At 40.3% G+C, this 26,181-nt stretch overlaps 1 protein-coding gene across 2 annotated transcripts in view; it reads right to left on the bottom strand.

Moving 5' to 3' along the window:
- SEMA4D (semaphorin 4D) overlaps positions 1-26,181 on the bottom strand; it is a gene marked incomplete at both ends in the record, with an annotated part of 34,701 nt that overhangs the window by 4,980 nt on the left and 3,540 nt on the right. Inside the window, 11 exons of one of the 2 annotated variants that reach the window (XM_080637816.1) lie at positions 11,858-12,184; positions 13,316-13,359; positions 13,578-13,750; positions 16,922-17,037; positions 17,474-17,696; positions 18,432-18,588; positions 18,698-18,873; positions 20,312-20,463; positions 21,363-21,476; positions 22,419-22,512; positions 23,683-23,781. In XM_080637816.1, coding sequence (XP_080493942.1) covers positions 11,858-12,184; positions 13,316-13,359; positions 13,578-13,750; positions 16,922-17,037; positions 17,474-17,696; positions 18,432-18,588; positions 18,698-18,873; positions 20,312-20,463; positions 21,363-21,476; positions 22,419-22,512; positions 23,683-23,781 — 1,675 coding nt within the window. Of the gene's footprint in view, positions 1-9,967; positions 12,185-13,315; positions 13,360-13,577; positions 13,751-16,921; positions 17,038-17,473; positions 17,697-18,431; positions 18,589-18,697; positions 18,874-20,311; positions 20,464-21,362; positions 21,477-22,418; positions 22,513-23,682; positions 23,782-26,181 lie in introns of those variants that run through there. The other variant, XM_080637815.1, reaches the window with a different exon arrangement.

A 26,181-nucleotide genomic window follows, 5' to 3' on the forward strand; every position in this document is an offset into this window, starting at 1 on the left:
CTTCAGTCTCAGAAATACAGTATTAATTATCAACTTGCACACTAACGATTTTAGAAGGGGAAGAGTTAACAGTTATCAAACAAAAATGAAAAAGCCTTGATGCATTGTCTGAACTATCCCTCTTCTCTGCGTGAGCCCTTCATGATTTCCAGTGTCTGTGAAAAGTGTTTACTGCTTTTCTGGATAGGTTTCATTTTCTCTACCTCTGCTTTCAGCACTTGGAGTGAAATGGTACTGGCCAGGTACCGTATGGGTAGTTTCCGCTGGCAAAATAGGTTCTCTGACCTACGTCGGGTCAGGCAGGTTTGCACAAACCATGCATTTAATAGCCAGATTATTCTGCCACAACATTTTCCACAAGGAGAAACCTCAGCAGCCATAGATAGCATTAGAAACCGGAATCACTGCAGCTGCTTGTAACCTCTTATCCACAGTCTAACTGCAGTCACTGAATTATTGGTGCAAATTTGATCTTAAGGTTAAAATAATAAGTAACACCAGATACAAAGAATTTTAAGGGAACAGCCACAGATTCAGAGCAGCATGCTAGTGCACCCTGATAAACTGTACCAAATTAAGCATTTGCCATACACGCATCAAATCCTAATAGACGTATGGCTTGCAAGAAAGCTTGGAGATACTAATTTGAAAGAAAGAGATTATGGATCAAGTAGAGATCACTGACATAAACCTGGGGTGGGGGAGCAAGAGGGAGTACTGGCCAAGCCAGCTCCTGCTGAATGCTGCAACTTGCAGAACTGCATAGGCATTTTGAGAGCCACCCAATGAAGCTGTACCATGAAACACTCAGAAGTGCTACCCCATTGCTGTTGGCTTAGCACACAGTTTCACCTCATTATTAACATGGTTCTCGAAGGGTGACATTAAAACAAGGCTTCCCCTATAAATTATTCAGAGAAACACTTCAAGATAGAGGGAGGTAAGTCGGGTGAAAGAAAGCAGGAGCTGTCAGCAAGCCTAAACTTCTTAAAAGCTTTCCCAGCAAAACTAATCTCTGAAACCTGACGGCAAACTGAAATCCAGTGAAGATAACTGACAGGTATCCCACAGAGAAATCCTGCCGGGGTAACAAGATGTCCACACAAATTCCTATGATCTAGACACAGAACTGCTACCAGAGGCTATCCTCAGTGACAGGAAGTTTAGGTTTATTCCCCCAGTACACACCAAAACCCCTTCCAAAGCTCAAAACATGCAGAAGATAAAAAATAATAAGGTTAATCTTAAAAAAGAGATGCCTGGATTTAATGCTTGCTATCTAACTGACAGCTTTGGCTTGTACCAAATGCGACTGAACTAAACATCCGAGATGTCAGAAAACCAAGATCATACAGGAAAGCTGTCATCCAGAGCAGGGATTAAGTTTTAAACAGACGCTATAATCTGGGTGCAGAAAGATTATTTTAAATCAGAGATCAGAGTTGGCACAGAAGGTCAGTCAATCATTAACATGGAAAGCAGCCATCAGCACTACTCCGCAGAGGACTGAAAGTTACATTTAAGGCTGGTCACAGTTTCTTAAGTTGTAGGAGTCAGCCACTGCTGCTGACATGCTAGCAGAATAATAAATAAATAGTACATGCAGCCATCAGGAGGGAAACAGATTGGAAAAGTGGGGAGGGAAAGAAGGAATCTTTAAATTAGGCAAGCATCACCTCAGTTTTCTGAAAACAGTGTACAAGGTTGGCAGGCTGCATCGCGTCACTGGGGGGTTTGGGGTTGGCTGGTTTGGTTTTTTTAAATAGGGCAATACTTCTTAGAAAACAAACTAGGAATAGGTTGACAGCAATGAAAAAGGAAAATCCCAGGAAAACAGACCTCTCTGAAATGCTAACAAAGAATATTACTTCAAACACCAAATATTTCATACTGAGGAACCCATGAGATGCTCCTTCAGAAATCTGGTGCTTTTGTCAGTTACTAACCCCTTGGTGTAACACCACCACGAGCTGACGTGGCCTTATCAAGGCAGATTAAAAGCAGGAAGTGTTTCCTGTGAATCACAGAAGCTGGGAGAAGCTGTCTGCCATCAGAGGATATGAGGCACAGTGCATGGAGCTGGAGGTAGGACACCACATCTGCCTTCTCAGGGTGCAATGCAAAAGCAGGTTGGGAAAATGGCTCCTGGCTGTGAGATTAAAATGTGATTCATAACTGTCCACGCTCCCTGTGATGAACAGCGTTTATTCGGATATTCTCCGAGTGGGCCCAGAGAAGGGTTTGCAGCATGAACCCAGATAACTGTCTTTACAGAGTAATTAAACGAAGCACTAGCATCTAGAATTAGGACTGGCAGAAAAAACACCAGGTTCCAGTTTGAGCTTGCTCACTAGTTTTTAGCCCTCCTATCAACTAACATGCCTACTATGTCAATTGGAGAATTGAAGAATATATTTGAGGGAGTAACATGCTCTCTAGAAATCACTGCTGCTCTCCAGAGTGCACAAGCTATGGCTTTTGCTCCATTGTTCACCAGACAGATCTAGGTGAAGAACTGGAAATAAGATTTTCACATCCACAGAGGGAACAATGACATTTTGAAGCACCTGTGTCCTGGGTTCAGCAGTAGCAGTCATTTTTCTCCTTCTTACTAGCTGGTGCAGTGCTGTGTTTTTGACTTTCAGCCTTGGAACAGTACTGATAACACTGATGTTTTCAGTTGCTGGTCAGAATGTTTTACTCTGACCAAGGACTTTGTGAGTCTCATGCTCTGCCAGGGAGGAGGGGAAGCCAGGAGGAAGCAGGGACAGGACACCTGACCCAAACTAGCCAAAGAGGTATTCCATACCACAGCACGTCATGTCCAGTATATAAACTGGGGGCAGTTACGCAGAAAGGCTAGATCACTGTTCGGGTCAGGCTGGATATTGGTCAGCAGGTGGTGAGCGGTTGTATTCTCTTCCCTTGTTATTTCTCTTATCATTATTATTATTGGTGGCAGCAGTAGTGATTTGTGTTATACCTGAGTTACTGGACTGTTCTTATCTCAACCTGTGGGAGTTACATTCTTTATATTCTGCTCCCCATCCCTCCAGGAGCTGGTGGAGAAAGAAGGGGGGAGTAAGCGAGTGGCTGTGTGGTTCTGAGTTACCATCTGGACTTAAACCACGACACTCTGGTAAGCAACTGCTGCTGAAGTAGTTAAAAAAGAGGAGACACCTCTGTTCCAAATCAGTACCCAGTTTTATCAGCCATCACATGGAGGGATTAGTTATCACAGGCCTACAGGTTGTAGCTCTCCCTGGAAAAACAAGAAGATTAAGTGTACAGGTAGGTGGTTTGCAACCGGGCTGCCTGAGTAACAACAAGTTCTGAGGAGGAGCACACAGAGTGTGGTTATGCTCCAGAGACTCTGACACCCAACCAACTCCACCACATCTCACTAGGCAGGACTGGCTGAGACATCACTGAATGAGAGCTGCATATTAGTAAGGAGAAAAACAGTTTTAGCTATTTATGTTGCATTTCTAAAGAAGAAAGACTTAGCTGGGAGGTCAGGTAAAGGTCTTGTAAGCAAATGGTACACAGAAGCAGATACACACCAAAGTGAATCTCTCCTGAAATTAGACACAAGCCAAAAGTCATTAGAAATTACATCTGGACCTCCAAGCCTCCAGTGCGAAGCAAACTTCTCCTTTTATATATACCTAGTCAAACCATAGAAGCTGCCATGGATTCCGCAGTACCTTTTTCTTGCACTCCCCCCATAATCACATGTATATTAAATTGAAATGGTGAACAGTGCCCGTTTTGTAACCAAATCAGGTCATCTCTGCAAACGGCCTGTGCAGCACTCAATTCCAAAAGTAAGCTGACGAGCTGAGTTGATCAACTAAGGAGCAGAGCTGGTGCTTCACAGAGGTACTCCTCCATAGGGGCACCTGGTGTATTCCTCAGTCTCAAGAGACTTTCTGACAAATTACTTTCTTATAAGGATGGCTTGTTGAAACTGCAGATACCAATCAAACCCTTTTAAAACTATGTGGTGGGCTTAATTTACCTAAACCCTTTACTGACACATGAATTTACCAATGAGTGTGCAAGAACACTCACCTACTGGTATACGGAGGAATACATTACAACACGCAATGCAGTTTGGAATGTTTTAAGCACATCACACACCAATGATACTTACAGACCACAACTACAACTCCTAACTGGACACAATTTCCTCACAGGGAGAAAGATATTCTAATGTTTCATTATGTTTTAAGCATTTACAAATTTAAGCCAAACAAGGGGAGGTTTCCCCAACTGAGCTTATTCTAGTCCTTACAAGAAAACATTAAAAGGGAGGTGTGTGTTCCTTTCCACATATTTCTTTGCCTGACTCCAGCCTTTACAGGTGAAAGAGCACAGCAAGAGAAATTTCCACAGAAATTTTCCAAAATCTGCTGTTATGACAGAATTTTAGGATGCATCCTCTAGTCCCCACAGATGTTAACTTTCAGTTGTGATACAGAAGTCTCCAATGGAGGAAGCCATCAGAGCCCGGGTAACACCAACACAAAAGTGTTTAATGCTGCCAGTTTTGCATGTAAGAGGGCCACAGCAGACCCTGGTGACTGTAAAGAAAAGTGCCAATGTCTTAGTAAGATAACTGCAGCCCTGAGATACTGCAATCTAAAGTAACAAGAAAGATATTCTAATGTATGTGTATTATGTAAAAATGGTCTGCAATATTTACTTCATTTTATAATTTTATGTCACGACTTCTAAGCCCTTTTCTGTTATTAAAGGAACAATCTTAATTTTTTCAACTTCTTGAGATTTATTTGAGATGCATCTTTTGGATGATGCATATTCTAGATGCATCTCAAAAAATAAAAACCAGGTGGCATATCAGAGATCCGCACAAAGGAATGGTTTTACTCCGAGATGTCTTTAAGTGACGAATATTCAGTCAGTGCAGAAATCACTGAAAGAAGTGGTACAAAACTACAGAATTAAAAGCTGACCACTGCTGTGAGATTACTGTGAAGATGCTGAAACTGAGTCATACACAGACAGCATGCAATAGAACACCAAAGGTCTGAGGAGAAGGTAATCTATAAAGTGCGATACAGGACTATTTAAAAGGTACAAACTTAATATTCCCAGATGAGGATAAAGACAAACCAGCCACAGATTACTAAGCAACCACAGAGATCAAATTCAAGGCTATTGTTGCAACAAAGCATCACCATGTAAATACAGGTACACTGCACAAACACTTAAAGAAAATTGGAAAGTCTTAAAGTATTTGTGCAGAGGGTTTAATTGTTCTGGGAAATGCAGAGCTTTTCCTTTCTAAGCTAACAGTTAAACTATTTTCAGGTTTCAAAAACTAATGATACATCTGTCCACAGGCATAACTACTAAGAAACACTGATGAAGACATGAAGAGATGTTCTGAGGAATATTTTATACAGCAGGTCACAAAAGCCACTAAAAAACCCCAAACAAACAACAACAACAACAACAAAAAAACACCCCACACTGGAAAACTGCAACTGGTTCTGAAACAGAAGTGTGTGTCCATGGGAAATTGCTGTTTGATATTTGTGCTCTTGTAAGAGCAGAACAAAGTGACAACTGAAGTAAACTCAGTTTTAAGATACCGACACGCTGTAACTAAAAAGCTGTAATTTGTAGTCTTAGAAAAACGTTTTGCTGTCCAGCACAAAGCCCCTTCCTTCACAGGCTCATTCTGCTCTGGGTGCTGTGCACCTCCACGCCTCTCCTGAGTTCTGAATGCTTTGTGCCAGGTCAGCCAACCAGATCACCCCAGGGCATCACAGGCAATGCGGTTGATCTAGGAAGCCTCACTCCAAGATAACTTACAGAGCCACTTCCAGAGGGAAGGTTTACACATTTCCATGGGCAAGTCAGCCTCCGGCATGAGCTGCTCCTCCTCCTGGGGCAGACTGGGAACACCCTGGGGAGCAGGGATTGAGCCCCGTTGCCCAGACCCATGCTGCACAGCACTTCATGATAACAGTACAACCAACCCTTGGCCAACAGGGTCACAAGGTCTGTTCTGGACTCACTCTAGGTATAGTCTTCATCTAGAATTTTACCCAGTTCGCAGCAGCACTTGGTGAAGGGCACCATAACTCTCCCTGTCCTCCCCCCCACACCTTTCAGTGCAACTTCAAGCTTCACCAAAGACAGAAAAACTGCAGTGAATCACTTGCAAGTCTCATTCTTGTCAGTTACGCATCTTTTCCCATGTAGATGTGGGAAGCTGTTTTGCACTCCCTTTAAAATACCATGGCCACAGGGAATAGGCATTGTATGCGGGAGTTATCAGACATTCATCTCAGTAACTCCATGAAATAATAACTCCTTTAAAGCATATTGCTGAGTTTGCAGACTGTTCACCTGGGGTTCACACTCCCGGGGTTATTTTAATGAGACTGAAAAGAAAACATTATGGAAAAACTCCAGCTTCAGAGGAGCTAAAGGAGGAGATTAGACTTCTTGACACCATCCAAATCTTGGATGCTTGAGAGCTTTCGAATCTGAGGCCAAAAATACAAATAAAGCATAGCATTTTGCACTATTCCTGATTATAAATGTTATTTAAATTGTTGCTCGGCACACTCAGGATATTCCAGTACCTTCATCACTTGTCTGTGAAGTTAAGGTCAAGAAAATGCTGCTCTACAGCTAGGTGAGGTGTCAGTAAAACATCTTTAAGCAGAACCAAAACTGCTAGGAAACAGCTTGTTTCAACTGTACCTGAATTCAACAGAGCACACCAGAGAAATCATAAAGCAAGTATATACAGCATCAACTCACTGCCTCTCCCTAGCAACAAATGGTGTAGTATTTTGTTCAATTTATTTGTAGCCTGCCTCAAATGCCTTTAAAGGGTTAAAGTTCTACAGTGTTGGAGAAAGAAGATAGGAGACTTAAGGCTTGCCAGTGTGTTTCTAACAGACAGGTCTTTGGAGAAATGTGTAGATGTGAGACTCTTCAGAGGAGCAGAGAGAATCTGGGGAGCAGTTTGTGAAGGGAGCAGTGTCCCCTCCTTTTCAGGAAAGGCAGGAGTATTCCATTCCTGAAAAACTTAAATTCCCAGAAAAAACTAAGTGTGTGCATGTGGCTCTTTGTGCTGTATCCACTTTAACTTAATGTTGTTGAAATGAGACTTACAAGCTTGTAAAGTATTATCCTTAGGCAGCTTTCAGGTTAAAACATGTGGGATGAGTAACAAATGAGTAAGAGAACTCACCAACTCCTGTTCAGTTTCCAGACAACTTGAAACAGACATGTACAATTAAGAAAGAAAAAAAGAAGACATTCAGCAATTCTCATAAAAATGTTACAAACTTGACTGAAAATAAACCTCAGGTTTTTGACTGGATGATGTGGCAATCTGTACTTGCATCATACACTTGCTGGTGCCTATCATTTACACAGAAGACTGGCTACAACATTTAACACTCTGCCAGTCTCATTTAACCCTTCTGCTCCTTGTAAACTCATTTTGCTTTATGTGCATAGTTGAGTGAAATGAAGTTTCGTTACAGTTATGTTTATATAAAGAAATATCAACAGGCAGTAAAGGAATCAAAGTAAATCCAAGCAAATCCAAGCACAGGGCTTCCTAGCAGAAGTATTTGCTAAGCCACCCCACCCAGGATAAGTTTATACATCCTCACATGCAGGTCCCAGAAAGATGCAAAAGATCTGCATGAGTCAGGTAAACTGCTGGTTTGCATTTGTTATTGCTTGTTCATTTGCCTGTTTGTTGGATATTTTTGTTTGGTTGGGCTTTATTCGGTTGTGGTTTTTTTTGGTGGTTGGTTGTTTTAAATGATCAGAATAGAGCTGTAATTCTGGGAAAGGGTGTGATGTAGTAGCCAAATGTCTTATTTCCCAAAGGGATCAGCCCCCCACTCATATCACAAAGCCCAGTCCTTCCCCACTCTGAGTGTGGTCGGAAATGCCTCAGCTGCTGGCTCTTCTTGTCCCTGCCTCTGCCATCCCTGCACCTCTTAGGTGCCTGATTGCTGTTTCTTCCAGTCTTCATCCATACCTCCTCAGGAGTAAATTCCAAAAGCTGACTTTAGGACACTGCTCCTTATTGCTTAAGTTCACTGCAAAGGCAAATTACAATTACTGCCTGTTTTTTAAAAGCAGCACAGCTATCATGTTAAAATGGACATCGCTGGACAAAAAAAGCAATTTTAAAATAAATCCAGATATTCAGCACTATCAAACTGTTTAAGTCCTTTGTGCTATTATTACAATTTCTTTTCATGGTGGACAACAAAAAGTTTCTGAATTGTCCACAGAAACAGTGAACAAATTAATGCTGAAAGGCCTTTTCCAATCTAAATGATTCTGTGTTTCCATTCTGTGAAAGAACCTACATCCCACTGTTGTTCTTTTTAGCCATGGAAATACAAATCATGCCTTTGTTAAAACCTACTCTAAAAATAATTTATACTTTTGATCTGATTCTGTGTAACACTAACACACAATACAAAACAATGCTACTTTTAAAAATAAATCTCTACCTACAATCTCTTCAGGAATACGGTTACATTTTAAGACCAATTTAGGTCCATTAAATCTCATTTAACTTGAACAAGGCAACTACTATCCAAACAAAAACTTAAAGACAAATGTTGAATTTCTATACAGAAAAGAGCTTTGCCCCTCTCCTGTGAACTTCAGATAATACATTCTTCATAAAATGGAAGTTGTCATTCCTCTAAGTACTTTACCACTTGAAATAAGACAGAAGAGTAACTGACCTAGACCAGAAACATACACTAAATACAAATCCAACAGAAGTGTATTTTTAAATAGCATACATACTGATAAGTGAAGAATATTTACCTGCTAAACATCCACATGCAATCATGGTTCAGTGAACTCCTTCAAAGTGTGCAAGTGAGCCTATTAAAATTGTTTATTAACATACTACAGTAGGCTGCTAAATAAAAGCCTGCATTTTACAGCATTCACAGAGCCAGATTCTCAGTAACAGTAACATTGATAATATACCCTGAAACGGTCTCTTTTCTTTCCTTCTCCCTCCTCCCCCCTCCAACATCCAAAAAGTAAACTATACACAGTACATGACAATATATCTAAACCTTTAATGAAGAAATTGCTGGTTTAGACAGGGGTCCTCCAACTTACCTGTGGCTTGGCAGAAGAGGTGAAAGGGTCCCCGGACATTAACATGCTGTGCCTGGTCACTTAAGAAAGGTGGCAACAACATGATCTTTACAGAGTCTGTGCTAGACCAAACATCAGGCTGGGTACTGCTGGGTGAAGGAGATGAGTCACTCCCAACACAGGACAAAAAGGAGGTACCAGTAGGAGGGAAAGGTATAGGAGATGAGGCTGTGTGACAGAAGAGGACAGAAAAGAAAAAAGAGGGTACTAAGGAAAGAAGTTGTAAGAAATACATCACACTGAAGAAATAATGCAGAGACACAATGAATTTTAGAAGAGTAGTGACAGGAAGCATCCCGAAGCCCCTAGAGAAGAGTGCTTTCTTCCTTCACCCACATTTCTTTTTCCATCCTTCCACCCTGCCCCGGGTTATAACCCATTCAATTAAAGCTGAGAAGAGAATCTGCTCCAAACTGAAACTTTTGTAACTACTTTTCCCTCCTTAAAGGAAACCACAAGGAGCATCAGTGCTTGCAATATGGAAAGCAGTGTCACTGTGTCAAGTTTCATAAAAGTCAAGGTATAATACAATTTATTTTAATATTTATTCTGTTATATGTACATAATTAAAAATAGAAAAATAAAACCAAACTGAATCTTATAAAATATAAACTGTTTACACTAAGATGGTCTAAATTATATTCGCGTGAAAGTTCAACATAGAAAAGCAGCCCAGGCATACTGCTGTTCACTGTTAAAATGTATTCTACTTCTAGCAATATTTACAGAAAGATGCAGTGAGAGGAACAATTCTTCAAGACTGTACCGCACAAAATGCTTTTACAGACAAACAGTGCTGCTGTGAACCAGGCTGAGAACAAATGCACACTTTCACGATTGCAGGCATGATTCACATAAAGAGTTCAAACTGATTGTTTTGAGCAGCTCCAGTTTCAGTCTCCAGTTGCATAGGAGATTGGGAAGGTGTCATCCAGAAAGGGTGACGCTGCAAAGATTTGTCACAAAAAGAAGCTATTTCTGAATCTGAAAAAAAAGAAAAAGAATCGGCAATGTTTTCTCATCAGGCTGTATCGTAACAGTCCATTCCAGCGAGTCACTAGCTGAATTATTGTAGTTAATTCTTCTTGATTCCAGCTCTGCTTCCACCGTGCAAAAACCTCTCTGTGTGTGACTGCTGATATCTGCTTGCCTGCACTGTTTCATAAAAAAAAACCAAAATAAAATAAAGCCAAGAAGAAAATCAAAGAAATTCAGTCTTGTACAGAAAACAGAACACGATTGTGTCCAGCTTGCTGGCTGAGGGGGAGGGAAGGGAAAAAATATAAGAGAGCATTCCTAAACCTATAACTTCCTCCCTCCCCCCATTTACTCCATGTTTTGTATTGATACTGTTGTACCTAAACTGCTAGAAAGCAGCAAAGAAAAAAGCCTTTAAACAAGATTATCCCTGAGACTCACACAAATCAAGGCAATGCTATCCCCATTATTCCTTAAAATCTCAGATACTTAAAAAGCAGTTAAAAAAATTAACTTTAAACAACTAAAGAGACCTAGTGTGTCAAAACACAAAGCATAAAACTAAAAGTAACCACTAGAAGCAAAGAGGAAAAAAAAATGTCCCAATCTGGACAAAGTCTATAATTTACCAATCTGATAAACTAAACTTAATTTCCAATTTGGAATTAAAATGAAACTAGGTCTTTTTAATGTCAGCAAAGAATATGTGTAGACTGAAGTACTTTTAAAAGCCAACTGAATTAGAAAATTACTTTTATCCTATTGGAAGAAGAGGGCTGAAGAACAAGCAAATAACCGTTCATGAGAGCAAAGCGCTCTTTGGGGGTAAAATTGGGAACAAACAAATGGTGATCTGAAACTGGCCATTTAAAAAAAAAAGTAAAAGACAGTACAACACAAGATGCTATGGTCCGCAGACAAGAACACTACTTCTCTAATCTGGCGAGATCTGAATGCTAATTGGCTTGCTGTACAGCATAAGCATGTAATCCCCACTACGGCTCAGCGGTCACACCCGTGCTTTCTGTGCTCAAATAGCTAGCCACGGGACCACAGCCGACTTCCACCACTCAATCAGACAACTGGGTCCTTCAGTCCCCATCTGCGTCCGAGTCGGCATACTTGAGCTCACACTTGACATCGAAGGGCTTGTCCTTGGCCTCTCGGGATGCCTGTGAATCCCCAGCCTGCAGCTGGCCGTTCCCACAGTCGGGCTCAGTCTCATAGCCAGTGTCATGTGCTGGCTTTGGCTGCTCCCCGCTCTGGTGGCTGACGCTGCCTTGCTCCACCAGCGTCTCCTTCACGCTTTGCTCGCAGTCAGAAAAATCTGACTTTTTCTTCTTACCAAGCAGCATGATGGAGCGGAATTTCAAGCACTGCCCTGGCAAGTACCCTTTGTAACAGTTGTAGGAGAGCAGGCACAAGAACAGAATAAAAAAGAAGAGGAAGAGGAACATCAACAGGAAGTTATCATTTGACTTGAGGAACATTGTCTTTTCCGGGACCGCGTCAGGAATGGAATTGAAGAGCTCTGTGTTGGAGGGTGCACTTGTTAGAACAGAGCCAAGGGGCTTTGTTACTATCCTTGCTGTTGTTACTGGTACCATATGAGTAGTCAAAGTGTGAGCGGTCGACCCCTCAGTTGATACAGCTGACACTTTCGGCACATCACTATTACCTTCTGTTGGTGCAGCTGCCGTGGTGGGGCCCACCGTGGTATGCTGGATCTTTTTCAGTTCCAAGACATGCTTAGCCAGCACTTGAGAAAATTTCTTATTCTTCACTTTTTCTTCTGACAAACACTGGTAAACACCGCTGTCTCCTTCTGATAAATTGAAGATGAGCAGTGCCTTTTCCAGCAGACGGTACTTGGGACTCTCCACTCTCAGCACATCATCTTTGAACTTCCAAACTACCTGTGCCAGATTGGACTTTTGAGAACACTTGAGTTCTGCTGTGCTCCCATGCTTGAATGTATGCTGTAGGGAACTCTCGCTTACTTTATCTGGAACATCAAAATAAATGTGCAGAGTATCAGCAATGATTCCCGTTTGCTCTAATTTGTGTAATTTCACAAGACTGTGCTATAGTCTTAACAGAAACGTAAAGATTAAGGCATTCAGATTACCTCACAAGACCAAGATGACAGCATGCAAAGATCTTAGCAAAATACCAATCTACAATTGCTTGCGAGACTATCAAGACAGACTAGGAGATAGGACACCTCAAACTCTAAGACTGCCTTCACTTCCAAATAAGGATGACATGTTGTTGATCTGCAACTGAGTGTGCATCTGAGAAGAGTCGTTGTTTGAGACAAGGTGCTGAATTTGGAATCACTTTATATGCAATTAGTGCACTTTAAGTAAATCAGCAGCTACAAAGTACCCAAGAAGGAACTGAACAAAGTGCTGTTACTCAACTTACACTCTCTTCTAAAAAAATACCAGCGCTTATGGCACATCCACAGTGCAACACCATAAATTAATGAAAAACTAACAAGCAAAACTCTCATGGTGGTCCATGCTTTGCTTGAATTAGAAATAAAACTAGAGTAAATCAAACTCCTCAGAGTTTTTTTTACTGCAGTAAAAATCTCCTGTAACACTACTCTTAAGATCTCCTTCATCTGGTGGCAGCAGCATATATTACAAAGAAAGGACCTGTGGTTACTTTTATTAAATCACTACAAAGGGTACTTCAGCTGCTCTATATCGTGTTCTGAGTCACCCTTCTCTCTCACCAGAAAACCAGCTTTTTTTGGGACAATTTACTCTGATCTAGCCGCAATAACCAAGCACTTATGAAGTCTCACAGTCGAATGTCAAATGTGGTCTCACAGAGACAGAGGCCTCTGCACTAGAAGTACTTATGGCAAATACTGCTTTCATTCACAAGTCGCTTTTGAGGTGCCCCCGTTCATTTCAGCAGTTTGTGCACTGCACACTGAAATGCATACAAACACAGGGTTTTAAGACAACATGCAGGCTGTACCGGTGCTCAAATATTCAAAAGTACAGTATCATACCTATTAAAATACAAATGAATGTTCTGACAATCACAAAAAAGCCAAAGTAAACGCAGCTTTCGCTACTTCACCTAGATGCATGAAAGAGCTCTTCAATGACCTACTCACCAGAACAAGACGATGCATCTCCACCTATGTTCTGAATCCAGCTCCTGTAAAAGGGAAGTATTACAATTTCAAATCTTGTTTCCTACAGCCTGCCTATCCTCTTGTCCTAAGCAAGATTCATTTTATTTAAACAGCACAAGCAGACGTAAACAGATAAGAAAAAGTCTGAAAACATTCAGCTTAAAAAAATGGCACTATCAATAACGGGCAAGGCTGATGCAATACTGATTGTAACTGTAAGGTAATAAAAGGCTACCATTACCTTTCAATTTCATTTTCTTTAAAAATATCAATGCAGGAAGCTTCATGGGGTTTCCAAGCACAGTAAGGATCCCTTGCTAAAACACAGTCAACACAAGTGGTGTACTTGTCACAGAATGCAACTGGAGACTGAACTACACCAGAATTAGAACCAGCATAGAGGTATCTTCTGCCCTAGAAAAAACAAAGCACAAAAACCAACACAGCCAGTCACTTCTTCAAAGCCAAACAAACCAACCCATGAAACAATTTAAAGAGTTGCATATATAACAGCCATATTTGTAAAAACTGAAACAGGAGCAGAACAAGCATTTTGATTACCTTAGAAAAGAAGCTTAGGAAAATATTCAGCTAGGCTTGAAGTGCAAAGAGACAAAAGAACAAAAACCTGAAACAGATACAGTTTATGAGAATGGAAAGTAACCACGTCTAACCATGGCTTCATCACAGAGTTTTTCCACAAATACAAATGCACTGACAATCCTCCTATGAGGCAAGGCAAGTCTGTGCTGATGACAGGGCTGAAGCAGGCACATGCAAGCCTGAACAGGCAAGGCCTGCTGTACGTAGGACCTGCTCCTGCTAACCAAAGCAGCATCACTGCCCTCAGCTCTTCTGCCAGTTGGGTCTCTGCAGCCACATCAGCAGCAGCCTTACAAGAGTCAGATGCAGCTACCTACTTGGGACTCATGGAGAAACACTGGACAGTATTCAAAAGAAATAGCACTGGAAAAGGTGGAAAAGAAAAAGGGGGATATAAACAGAATAGCTGTTTCACCCACTGCGGGTGGGCATCCCAAACAATTATTACCCCGAGCACGACAGGAAAAGACCACTCTTATCCTGAACATCCTTCTCATAAAAGGCAGGCAGCTTCCTTATTTCACTCATCTGTTCCAAAGCTCAGGGAAACCAATGGCAAAAGGTACACCGTGAATTTACATATTATTATGCAAAGCCCTAAGAAAGGAGCCTGCGCTGCAACCCAAACCCACCAGCAACCGACCCCCTCGTCATTTTGAGAGGCTGTGAATACAAAGCTGAACAGCACACTCCACCTTGGCAGTGGGTTGCCTTCATCCTGAGCAGAATACCGAGTGGATTTATCAGCACCCTACCACAGTTGTCATGGCAAATGAGCCAGATCCAAGCACTGAGTAGCTTTTCCTGTACTGCAACCATACAGATCTCAGTATGCAGAAATGTACTCAGGGATTGCGTCTGCAGTGACTCTGGCAGGAGGAATATGGTCACAAAGTGACGGGCAGACATCCAAGAGATTCCAGTAGAGAAACATTCTTTGAAACCTCATTTCGTGGTGCAAACTTCTGGTCTTGACATAAGAAACAGCCTCAACTAACAGGGCATCTTAGGAATGAATTTAGGGTTTGGGGCTCACTATCATTCTTTCATTAAGGATGTAAGGAGGTTTTGCCATGAGAATTCAGGACTGGTTAGTCTCTTTGATGCAATGGTCATGAGGAAGTGTTTTAAAATCAAGCTAACAAATGATGCATTCTGGCTAGCAGTGTTCTCTAGAGTAAGCTACAAGACTAAGCACAAATCAGGTTGGATCCATCTCATACGAAGTGTGCAGACAGCTTTCAAGGAAACTCTTTGACACTGGACAATGAAAGTCAAAACTGTATCAAAAGAGAATCTGCTCACACTACTGGAAGATGGACTCTGACAGACAATCAGCCTCAAGAGACATACACTCAAATGCAGTCTTTCATCCAGAAATTTCATGTTTTAAAATCAATATACATCTTTCAGTAAAGTAGGAGTTATGAGGATCTACCGTAGGCTCATCTGATACTGCCCACTACTCTCCAAACAAGGCAGATGTATCATGGGAAGGGCCTGAAGACTACTGCAGTAGTGTGTTCAGAAAGGACTGGCTCCAGAGAGGTCTAAAGTAGCAACTATTAACCTCCTGTGATTAATCCTTATTATGGCCACTACACATACCGCAATACCAGCCTGACAAATGACTTCAGTAGCAACTGACTGTGATTGCTACTGTGATGTCCAGGAAGGCAGAAACTTGTGTTTTCATGCTGGGGAGCAGAAGTAATCTCTGCTTGGGTGGTACCACAACTATGCATCTTCCATGACTCACACTTGACCCAATCTCCACTCCTCATTGCTGAAATTATCTTCTTATCATTATCGTCTATCATAAAGCAAATGCCGAAACTTCTAGTCGAAGTAAGGCATTCAGCTTTCTTTGCAGATAAAATAGAAGACATCAGCAAACATTTTATACATATATATATACATACGTATACTGTGTATATATCTAAGTTGCTAGTGTGATGCGTAATACATAAAAAATATGACTATCTTTACAAAATCTACAAGCACTGAAATTTTTATTAAGTATCACACAAAAATAAAATCTGTTTCTAAGATATCTTGGCAGTATTGCTAAATGCCTAGCTGCAGTTTTTATTGATCCCCAGGTAGCTACTGAATATCAGTATTACTACAAGACACTTCAAGAGTTATTCTTTCCTTAAGATTAAGAAACCCTAAAATTTCACCAGTTTGAGGGGTGTGATACTATAAATCACTGCTTTAGGTGGTAATTTCATAGACATTCATGGATCTGCTGGTCTGAGTAACTACAGTCAGAAGTGTAACTCATGTAAAAAGTCCACAGAGTGATTATCCTCCCACTCTCACAAACCCAGTATTAAACCAAGCAACTGATTAATAGGCTGGGTTTGGAGCCTGCGGCAAGGCTTGTACCCCCAAGCTGGAGCTGCAGCTGGTGCCTGCCAGACAAACAGGACCTCACCAGAAGTCCTCATCCCCCACTGCACTAACATGACTGTTCTAATGATACATCTAGCATGCAGGAGCCTGCAAGATTTGGGTTATACACCTATGAGTCTCTCTAATACACAAGACTGTTCGATCATCTTAGGTCTATTTCCTCAGAAAGATACACTACTCCTCTGCTAAGCCCCCCAAAGGATTTTTCCTCACGGATCTGCAATGGCCACAAGGGGTCAGGATTTTTACAGAACTCCTAACCTGAAAACTGGTACCTTAAACCACAACTTTCAGCTTCTGCACATGAAATCACAGTAAAGATCCCTACACCTGTACCCCAATCTCCACATTCTCCATTTCTACATACTTTTAGAAGCTTGCACCTACCAAAGACACTGAAATGCAGCAGGCAGTACATAATATTGCTGCAGCACAAGGAGTTACAGATGCAGCCTTTGTGCACGGTGACAGCCTTTTTTTGTCATAACAAGGTTATAAGGTAGTACTGAAAAGTTTTGAGGAAGAGCAAAATGAGAGGAATAATGTGATGATTATAGCACTTACTCTTATGGATGAAAGCAAGAGAGTTTGAACTGGCTCAAATTTGGGGAAAAGTTGTGTTTCTTCAATAATATGCATTCCATTTTCATAGCTGATAGCTTTGTGCAAGGCTCCTCGATCTGAAACAACAAAGTAAAATATTTAAGATCCTTAAAATAAAAAGCCAGAGAAAAAATTGCACAACTGCTGTAAGTTGACTCAATCTGCTTGGTGTTCAGCTGAAGATTTCACACAATGTGTGCCAATAGCAATGCTTAAATTTGTCACTGTAAGGGCCTCTGAGCAAGAAAATAACATTTTGGAACAAAGAATGACCACTTAAGGATTATCTTAGATGTGGTTTTGCTGCACTCATTGCAGTTTTACAGTTCTTTTCCTGCATTGCTTTCTCAAAGCATGCAAGATTCTCCACTCACCATCGCCCCTTACTTTTTAATGAAAGCACGAACTGCTGTAAAAGCATTGTAAATATGGAAACTCAAGAGTTTCTCTTGAACATACTTCAGCTTAATGAATCAGTACACCACTGAAAAAAAAGTCTTTTGCAGAACCCACCTGTACTGATGAACATAACATCATATATGGAGCCATTGAGTGCTCTGACTCTGTCTACTACAATCTGGGTGTACTTCACATCTCGTTTTACTAGTCGAGGTCTGTCTCCTATTGGAGTCACTGAGTCATCCATTAGGGGATGGTCTTTAACAAACTGCAATGTTTTGTCTGGCAAATTCAGAGAGCTCACGTAGTTTGATGCTCTGGCTTCGTTGTTTATGCACTAGTGAGGGGAACAAACCAAAAAAGAGTGACAACCAAATTACACCATTTACTTGTACCAAAGAGAGACAACTAACAGCAGCTACGCGCGTTTTCTTTTCTGCGTTATTCTGGCCAGTATTATACTCATTCTACTGAGCAGGGTCCTCAGGTCTTGTAGCACTTCAGCTTCTGTGATGTACAAATCCCTGAGGTTTGGACTACATTTTTATTTGGGCCCAAAATACACTTTAGAACCTCTTGCTTCTTAACTACTTTTAACTGTCACCTCATTCAACAGTAGCAACCGCAGTGAATGTAAGAAATTAAGAGAAATGTGAAAGAGAACCAGCACTATGAACATGCTGGTTTGCCGGCAATGCACTGTATTGGATAAACCTGCTTAACCCACTGAGACAATACAATGTTTGCTGTACTTCTGTTCAACTGACCTGAAAAATACTTGATGTTGGCTAGTGTATAATGACATCTATTTTGCCACTAGAAAGTTAGTAACAAAGTCATGAAAATGCAAAACCAGCACATAACTCTACTGTAGATTTAAAAATCCCACTTTTGATTTCCAGAAATAAAGTTCAGAATAAATCACTTGAGTATTTTTTCTACAAAGCCTTTAAAACAAGAAGTATCCAGGCCAGCTACCTAATATTTACCAGTTTCTTTAGTCCTAAGCATTATAAAGAAAAGTCTCTCTTTTTTATTTTTTGTTACCAGATTCAAAATTATACAAACTTACCGCACCAGGTCGAGGATGAGGAATTTCCCCATTGTATCGTACCCACTTTGTATGAGACTGTTCTACTGTAGCACTCTGCATGTATTTTCCTTTTGAGAAAACCTCTTCGACAGTAGACAGATTGTATGCACACACTGCAGACAGCCCCACGTTATTCCTAAAAGTTCAGAATGAAAGAAAGAAAACCAGAGGAGTAATTATTACTTATCACGGTAACCAACTGAGATTAAAAGTACTTATCCAGGAAAAGGCTGTACCACACTTACAGTTGTGGTGTGAAGACTCCGTATATCACTGGTTCCTTCAAAGTTGAAGACTTGAGGATAAAAACATCATTGATAATATTGAAAACTAAATTCTTATCAGGGTTGGTACAAATCAATCTGGCCTTCAGAAAGGAAGTCCATTTTTTCTGCAAGGTCCTTAATCCTCCTTGGTCCCTCTTTTGATATTAAAAAAAAATAATAATAAAAAGGTGTTTGTGAGGAGAATTAGCATCATTTTTGCATTTAAGAACCACTGCTCTGTAGTACAAAATTCCTGAGCCCTGCTACTTTCTAACATTTCACCACAGGCACATCAATAAATGTTAACACAGCAAAATAAAGAAGCCGCATGACAATTAGTCAACAAAAATATTGCAGAATAGTTTCTATCAGTGCACACAGGGAAGATGAGATATAAGACTTATAGAAAGAACCATACTTCAGCAGCACTTGAAAATTGAGATGAGTGAAAACCTGCTTATTAGAACAAGTAAAATAAGTATGGAAGTATTATACTGTCCCCTAAGACAAGAAAGAAGCATTGCATTGTTCTGTGACATCTAAACTGCGATTTTAAATTCTAATGTTATGATAAGCACTTGAACTTGCCTGATAGTAACAATTTCCTTAGAAGAAATGCAGCAATGGCCTAATTCTGCAAATGGTTACCACCTTTATTAAGGATTTGCAGTACCCAGACTTAAAGTAGTAAAGATACATTGATTAGAAATGTTTAAAAATATTTAGTACTCAAGCTGTAGCTCTGCTACTTGTCTTCAAAAAGCAGGGCATATTTGAACATTACTAATATTTCCCATATTACCTATGGAAAGTATTAGAGGAAACCTGCAGAATTTAAGTATAAATGCTTATAGATTTGCAACCTGCCATTGATTCCCGTTTCAGACAAACAGCAGCAATAAAGCTCTCATATTCCACAATACTCCCCTTTTAAGGAGTGCACAAGCTGCCAGTGGGCAGAGGGCCACAATAAGCCTCATGTAAACCTGTCTCCAGCTGCTTGTTTAATGGAAATCTCAAGAGCACTAACTTGTTATTGATGTTTTGACTTCCATGTTTAAACATAAAACAGTAAGGTCTAAATAAAACATTTCAACCTCATCAAAATGAAATTGCTAGATAAATTTCCTGTTGGGGGAAAAAAAAAAAAATCCTGAGGAAATTGATACATTCCAGTGAAAAGGTTTTCGTTAAATCAACCTACTAAAAAATAACCTTTTTCATCAGCAAGATTTTTAACCAGCACTCCTGAAGTACATACTTGAACCAGCCTAACACACTGACGTTTAAACACATTACATGCGACAGAATCAGGCTGCTGGTGACCATTTTCCTTGAGGCTCCGGCAGCTCCAACAGCTTCATGAAATTTTACCACTGCGCAAAATTAAATCAAGTATTTGCTCCCAAAGCAACAATAAGGCATTCTCAGTTCTGAATAACTAATTGAAGCTGCTGATTCACCAAGTTTGACCACTTCCATTTAATTGGCAGTAAGTCCACAATAATAAATGCCATTTTAACACACACAAAGTTCTACTTGAATTAGTTAAAATAAATTGAATTAGTTAAAGTAAACAGAACTACGTCCCACCTTGCACACTCTAGCTATTCTTGGAATCATCAGTTTTCCAACAAATTCATACTCCACAGGCACCTCAGTGAAAAAGAAGTATATCTTGTCATCTTCTCCATCTGTGCTGTTTTGGTCTGCTCTTATGACATCAGCAAAAACAAAATTAGGCTCTACAAATACAAAGAGAAGAATTTTATATTATACATGAAATTACTAACTTGATTCCCTCAACGGCCCTCTAGGAGTCCTCTTTCACCCAAGCCTCACACTGCATATAGGCTCTCCAGTCACTGACTTGCATACAGTTTGCTGTTCATGATATGAATAGCATTTCTAAAGAAATAGAAATAGAGGGGAAAAAAACCAACCCACAAACCCACAACCCTACATGAAAGCATTAAGATACTTAAGAGACCTCTATGGTCTGATATGTCATTGCTTCCAATGTTTTTCAGCCTCAAGTGCAGTTTTCTAACAGGCCTGGAAAGGTATCCTCGCTTGCACACCGCTCCCCTATTTCAGCTATTAGTAGAAACACTAAAAATGATAGTATCGTTACAACATGTGTTACAGAACTCAGTATTTTGTATTTTTTCTACTTAATGCATCTCTTGGTTGCATGACTTTCGCCCTTTTTAGCAGAAAGCCACAAACCTCTGAGCATTCACAAAACTCGGTGAATTCTCAATTTCAGGAACTGAAATCATCAGGAACCACAATCAACTCCATTTGAAAGCCTGTTACAGACCAAAACCATTCCCCTTCTTATCATAACCATGCCACATTACCTTGAGGATTAACAAGTAGATGCAAAATAAACTGTAGCACTTTAACATCAAGTTGAAGCCTGTGTAGCGTAAAACTGTTTTCATTGCCAATGCTATAAAAATACTGATATTTCAAAATAATGTTTCTTGAGGGCACACCCTTACGTATCAGTGAATGCCAGTATAACAATATCTTTGAGATATTAAACAACTGCCCCTTAACTCATGGGAGGCACTTAGACTCTGTGTGACACTGAAGAATAAAGAACAATTTGATTCAGACAGTTCTCATGCCCACTTACCATTAAGCCAAGGTATCGCATACTCTGTTCTGAGAGGGCTTTGATGGGAATGCCGTGAAATGATAGGTTCACTTCCCAAAAAATTGTAGGAAGTCCCAGAATAAAGCTCCTCATCTTTAACACAAGAACAAATATTTTAGACTTTCTTATGTACTAGATATCAAAAAGGTTATATAAATATTTCAGGAGACTATGTAAGCTTAAACTTCCCACAAGAAAAGATAAACAAGGATTTCCTCTAAATTGCCCCAGACATGTCTTCTATGTTTACATTTCTCCTTACAATTCCCAAGGCTGACACTTCCACACTTGGGATTATTATTGCTCTAACACTGGCAACTGGCAAAAGTCAGTATCATTTTTGTGGTACTTCAACACTTAACATGTAAACTATGACTTATGTATCGGTATGTAAATTTTCTTCAAAAATTACACAAATTTTGCAACTATTTTACTCCCTCCGTGCCAACATTATTCAAACTCAACTTTTAAGAATCTACACAACAATACGGAGAGTGTGTTCTTCCTTCCTTATTTTCCATTTTGTGTTACTTTGAGCTTTTCTTTTATGGTCTTGTGACACTAGAGTACACCCAAGAACTCTGATTTCATTAAATCAAGACTGAGTAGTATCTAACTATACAGAAATACACTCAGAATATATTTCTCACTTCCCTATTCTGTCTCATAGATAAGTCTTCAGGACAGCTAAAAATTTCTACTTGTTACATTTACTGGAATGACAGTAATTGATACTACAAAGGCAGTGAAAGTACACCGAGACAACCTCAACTTAATATATTAAACACCTGAAAATATAGTTTAAAAATTAGTTTTTTAAAAAGTTGCTTACAAAATAACATAGTTTTAAATTCTCCTTTTAAGAAACACGCTAAGTTTGACTACGTAAGTATTTTAGTGTCTACCTGAATACACAGTAAAGATGTAAAAACACGGACACAATCTATCATTTCTATACTGAGAGCCTGGAGAATGACAGTGGAAAATATCAAACACTTTTATAAATAATAATGAGGCATTAAAGTCTGAACTTACCAACCATAACAGACGTGTAGCTTTGAGCAGGATCAAATGGACACCTGCCCTTACCATCTTCATTTTTACCTCCAAGTTCAAATGAAATTAAATTCTGCAAAAAATTAAGTTGAAAACCACAGAACAACTGTTAGCACTTTTTTCTTTCAGCTACTTCACTCGCAAAGGTAACTGAAAGAATTAACACTAAATAATGGACCACATCATCAACTTCCAGCAAAGGCATTTTTTGGTAGTATGATAAAAGGCAAATATGCATTTTCAGAAAATTTTATTGAGTCCAGCAGACAGAGGAAATGTGATCCTATGATTTGTGGGTGGAAGCAGAAAAGCACAGAAGATGAAAAGTTAAATCCAGACAGACCTCAAGAGAGGGCACCAAAAAAAGCCAGACAGCAGGAAAGGCAGAAGTTAACTGATATATGGAGAGAGCTGGCAATTACTGGATTAGCCTGCACAAAAATGGAAAGGTTTAGAAATCAGAGAAGCTTTCTGAAGTAGACTCAGCCATTTTCAAGATGGGTCACAATCTAACTAAATTTCAGAAAGCAACAGAGTACTTCCGCTGCTATTTTATAAATTGCTTAAAAAACAAAGGAATGAGGATCAGGAAGATGACTGTAGCCTCAGTACTGGGAAAGTGATCAGTTACACTGTGTAATGAAGATATTGAAGGCTAAAGGCAATGACTTCTGGCAATGTTCCAGAGGTGATGGCAGGCCAACTTGCAGGCAGGGGAGTGAGAAAAGAACAATTACACGATTTCTCAATTTCAGAATTAAAAGAAACAGTAAGGCTAATGATACAAGAGTCAGCAGCAAAAGTGAGTTGATTTTGTGCCAAGACTTCACTCTCAAGCATTCAGCACTATGGAGCTGTGGCATAGCCAGGAGCAGAGACAAGACAAGTAGAGACAGGAATCCGAGAAATTTCAGGGACATTCAGTAATGGATGGAAGTCACAAAGAATGTAATTTCAATTTTAGAAACTGTTTTTATGCTAACACACAATATGCAAAGAATTGTGAAAGCTAAGAAGTAAATCCACAGTTAAACAAGGTGAATCAATAATTCAGTAAGTGCTCTGAAAAAGGAACAGTACAATTTATTTCCATCCTCTATCATTACTGTGGAACAGTGCAATAAATGCTCCAAACATTACAACCAGCACTGAAATTGCAACAGTCTTTAGGAATGAAGATTAACTCATTGTTTAAATGAGCTGCTTGTAAGTTACTGGGTCAAAACTGTATGCACATTCTTACCAGGTAATCACATGTTGGCTGAAACGCATTAGTTCCACACACATAGAGAAAAGTATCGTTCAGCTGTTGCAACACACGCACGTAATTACGACACTCTGTCTGTAATAAAGCATGAGAAAAGGCTGATAAACCACAGCTTCCAATATAAATATACAAAAGTTGTGCTGTCAGCTCATCTGTTGCCACTACTTATGCCACACCAGTAAAGCTGGGCAATACAATCACCACTGGGACACCCTTCTCCCTGCAATCTCCAGGAGCTGTGGTCCCCCAGTATCTGGTTTCCTACAGTAGTGCACAGCTGCTTCAGTATATCTATCAGGGTAGCATGACCAAGTAACATATACACAGCAAGGTGCATCTCAAGTTGTTCCATGAAAGCACAAGCTCCAAAGGCACATCCAATACATGGGAATGCCCAGTTAAGCACGGAGTAAGTTTCAGACTTTGCAATTCCTTGCAAGCCTAGATAAAACAGTGATACTCAAGGCTGCTTCTTAAGAGAAACCTCTAATACCATTAAATTAGCTACAAAGCCTTGTCACTTGTATCCATTTTGCTGGTTTGGGGTTACCCCACCATCACCACCACCCCAGTCCCTGATATCAATTGCTCATCCAAGGAAGCTTCTTCATTCTTTTGGCTCAGAAACAGAACAAGGAGTTTGAGTCAAAGCCTTGAATAAAGCACACCATAAAGTTTCAGAATAACCACCAAGAAAAAGCCCCTTAAACACCCACTGAGAGAAAAAAAACAGTATCAACAACACCCCTTAATCCTTGGTGGTAACACAGCCCGATACCACCACTGGACTGTAGTTTCATAAACTACTTATGCAAGAATAAACACTGTAGTTACTCTTCCTTCTTATGAGCCAAACGAGGTATTTCTGCAACTGTATGGTGGGTTCGGTATGGCAAAAAACTGGGGATTAGGTGAGGAAGCTAAGCTTTTTTCTGACAGATGAGGTCCTTCCACAGCTGCATAAATGCCTTTTGCTAGCACTAAACAGCACAGGGGTGATGCGTGGGGGAGAAGACTGCCCATTTTAGTGTAAGGAATAGCAGTAGTGGCTTAATACCTTGATTCTTTTGAAACTACTGATTTTACTATGCAAACAAGTGTTTTTACTATGTAAAACATCACAGCTACTATAAATCTGACTCATAAAGGTTATGAGTACAGTGAAGGAAAAGTATGGATGGCAATAAGCGTGACTTGCTAAACTGCAGGCAGGAAAAGAAAGGAAGTTTGGACTGCTGGCAAAGTACCTATTTTTGGGGTCTAACACTCCGTCTACCTAACACTAATAATCTCTGCAGAGGAGTGGTAGTGATGCATGCACCACCCGCTAAACTATATGCATGTGAGAGAAATTCATATTTCCCGTATTCAGTTGTGGATGTTTGAATTTCATTACTAGTAAGCCCATCTGAACCTGGAGAACAGAAATGACACTCTCCACCACTTCCTGAAGAGGCAGACAAGGAGGAAATGGCCCCTAAATACCTGCCACACCTCATGTTAGGATAATCTATTGATGGTTGTCAGTTGAAGAAAGGCAGTAAATTGAGCCAAGAGAAAGAGAGCCCACTCCCATCTTGAGGAGCCCCACGAATGCAGGAGATCTATCAGCCCCGGATGCAGCACCTGGGATTTTATAACAGTGTGAACCAAAGAAGCTGTCAGGTGCCGATGTCAAATCCTTGCAAATGTAGGGCAGGACTGCTTTCTGTATTTGCAGGGCTTGCAGACTTCCACTTTTCAACCTGTGCTTAAAAGCCTGACCATCAGTCTTGCACAGCAAACCCTCACTTTACTGTATCACTAAATAAAGTGGTGCTACACATACAGCCAACTGCCACAAGCAAACCGTCTCCATAGAAAGGCAAAATGAGCAAGCCAGCCTGGTCACTGGCAATGGCGAGGAGTCTGTGGGATCCCAGGGGCTGAGCTGCCTGCACTGCCTATCTGGCAGGAGACCAGGCTGCTCAGGTGCTGGGATGCTGCCTGAGCAGTCACACCAGCGAAGAGCTGCTGCCACAAGGGACACACCCGCTGAGCATTGCAATAAGGATGTATGTTGTCTGTGAATAATATGCTGGTGGAACAGCACTGACCTAATACGTAAACCCTATGCCCTAAAGCAAAGCAAACAAAATTATCAGTCGTTTTCTGAAATAAAATGCTGAGGAAGAATTACTGCAACAACAAAACACCACAATTGCTATCAATTACCTCAGTGAAAGTACTGCTGGTTTATCATTTCAATAGAAAAACTTGTAGTATTAACCACACGTTAGGGTGTGTTCGGATTTTCAAACATTCAAACAGTATTCACCAGCAAAAAATGAGCTAAGAATGAGGAAGGTAAAGGAGGGAAAGAGGGAAGACTAAGGAACGTTGCCTTTTCTAAAGCTGAAGTTAATTAAAAAAATCAGGTGATTATTTGAAAATTTTAATTTCAAACAGTTGGAGCCTTTTTTCTTTTAACATCAC

The sequence above is a fragment of the Psittacula echo genome (genome assembly GCF_963264785.1).
Source record: "Psittacula echo genome assembly, chromosome: Z".
NCBI classification, from domain to species: Eukaryota; Metazoa; Chordata; class Aves; order Psittaciformes; family Psittacidae; genus Psittacula; species Psittacula echo.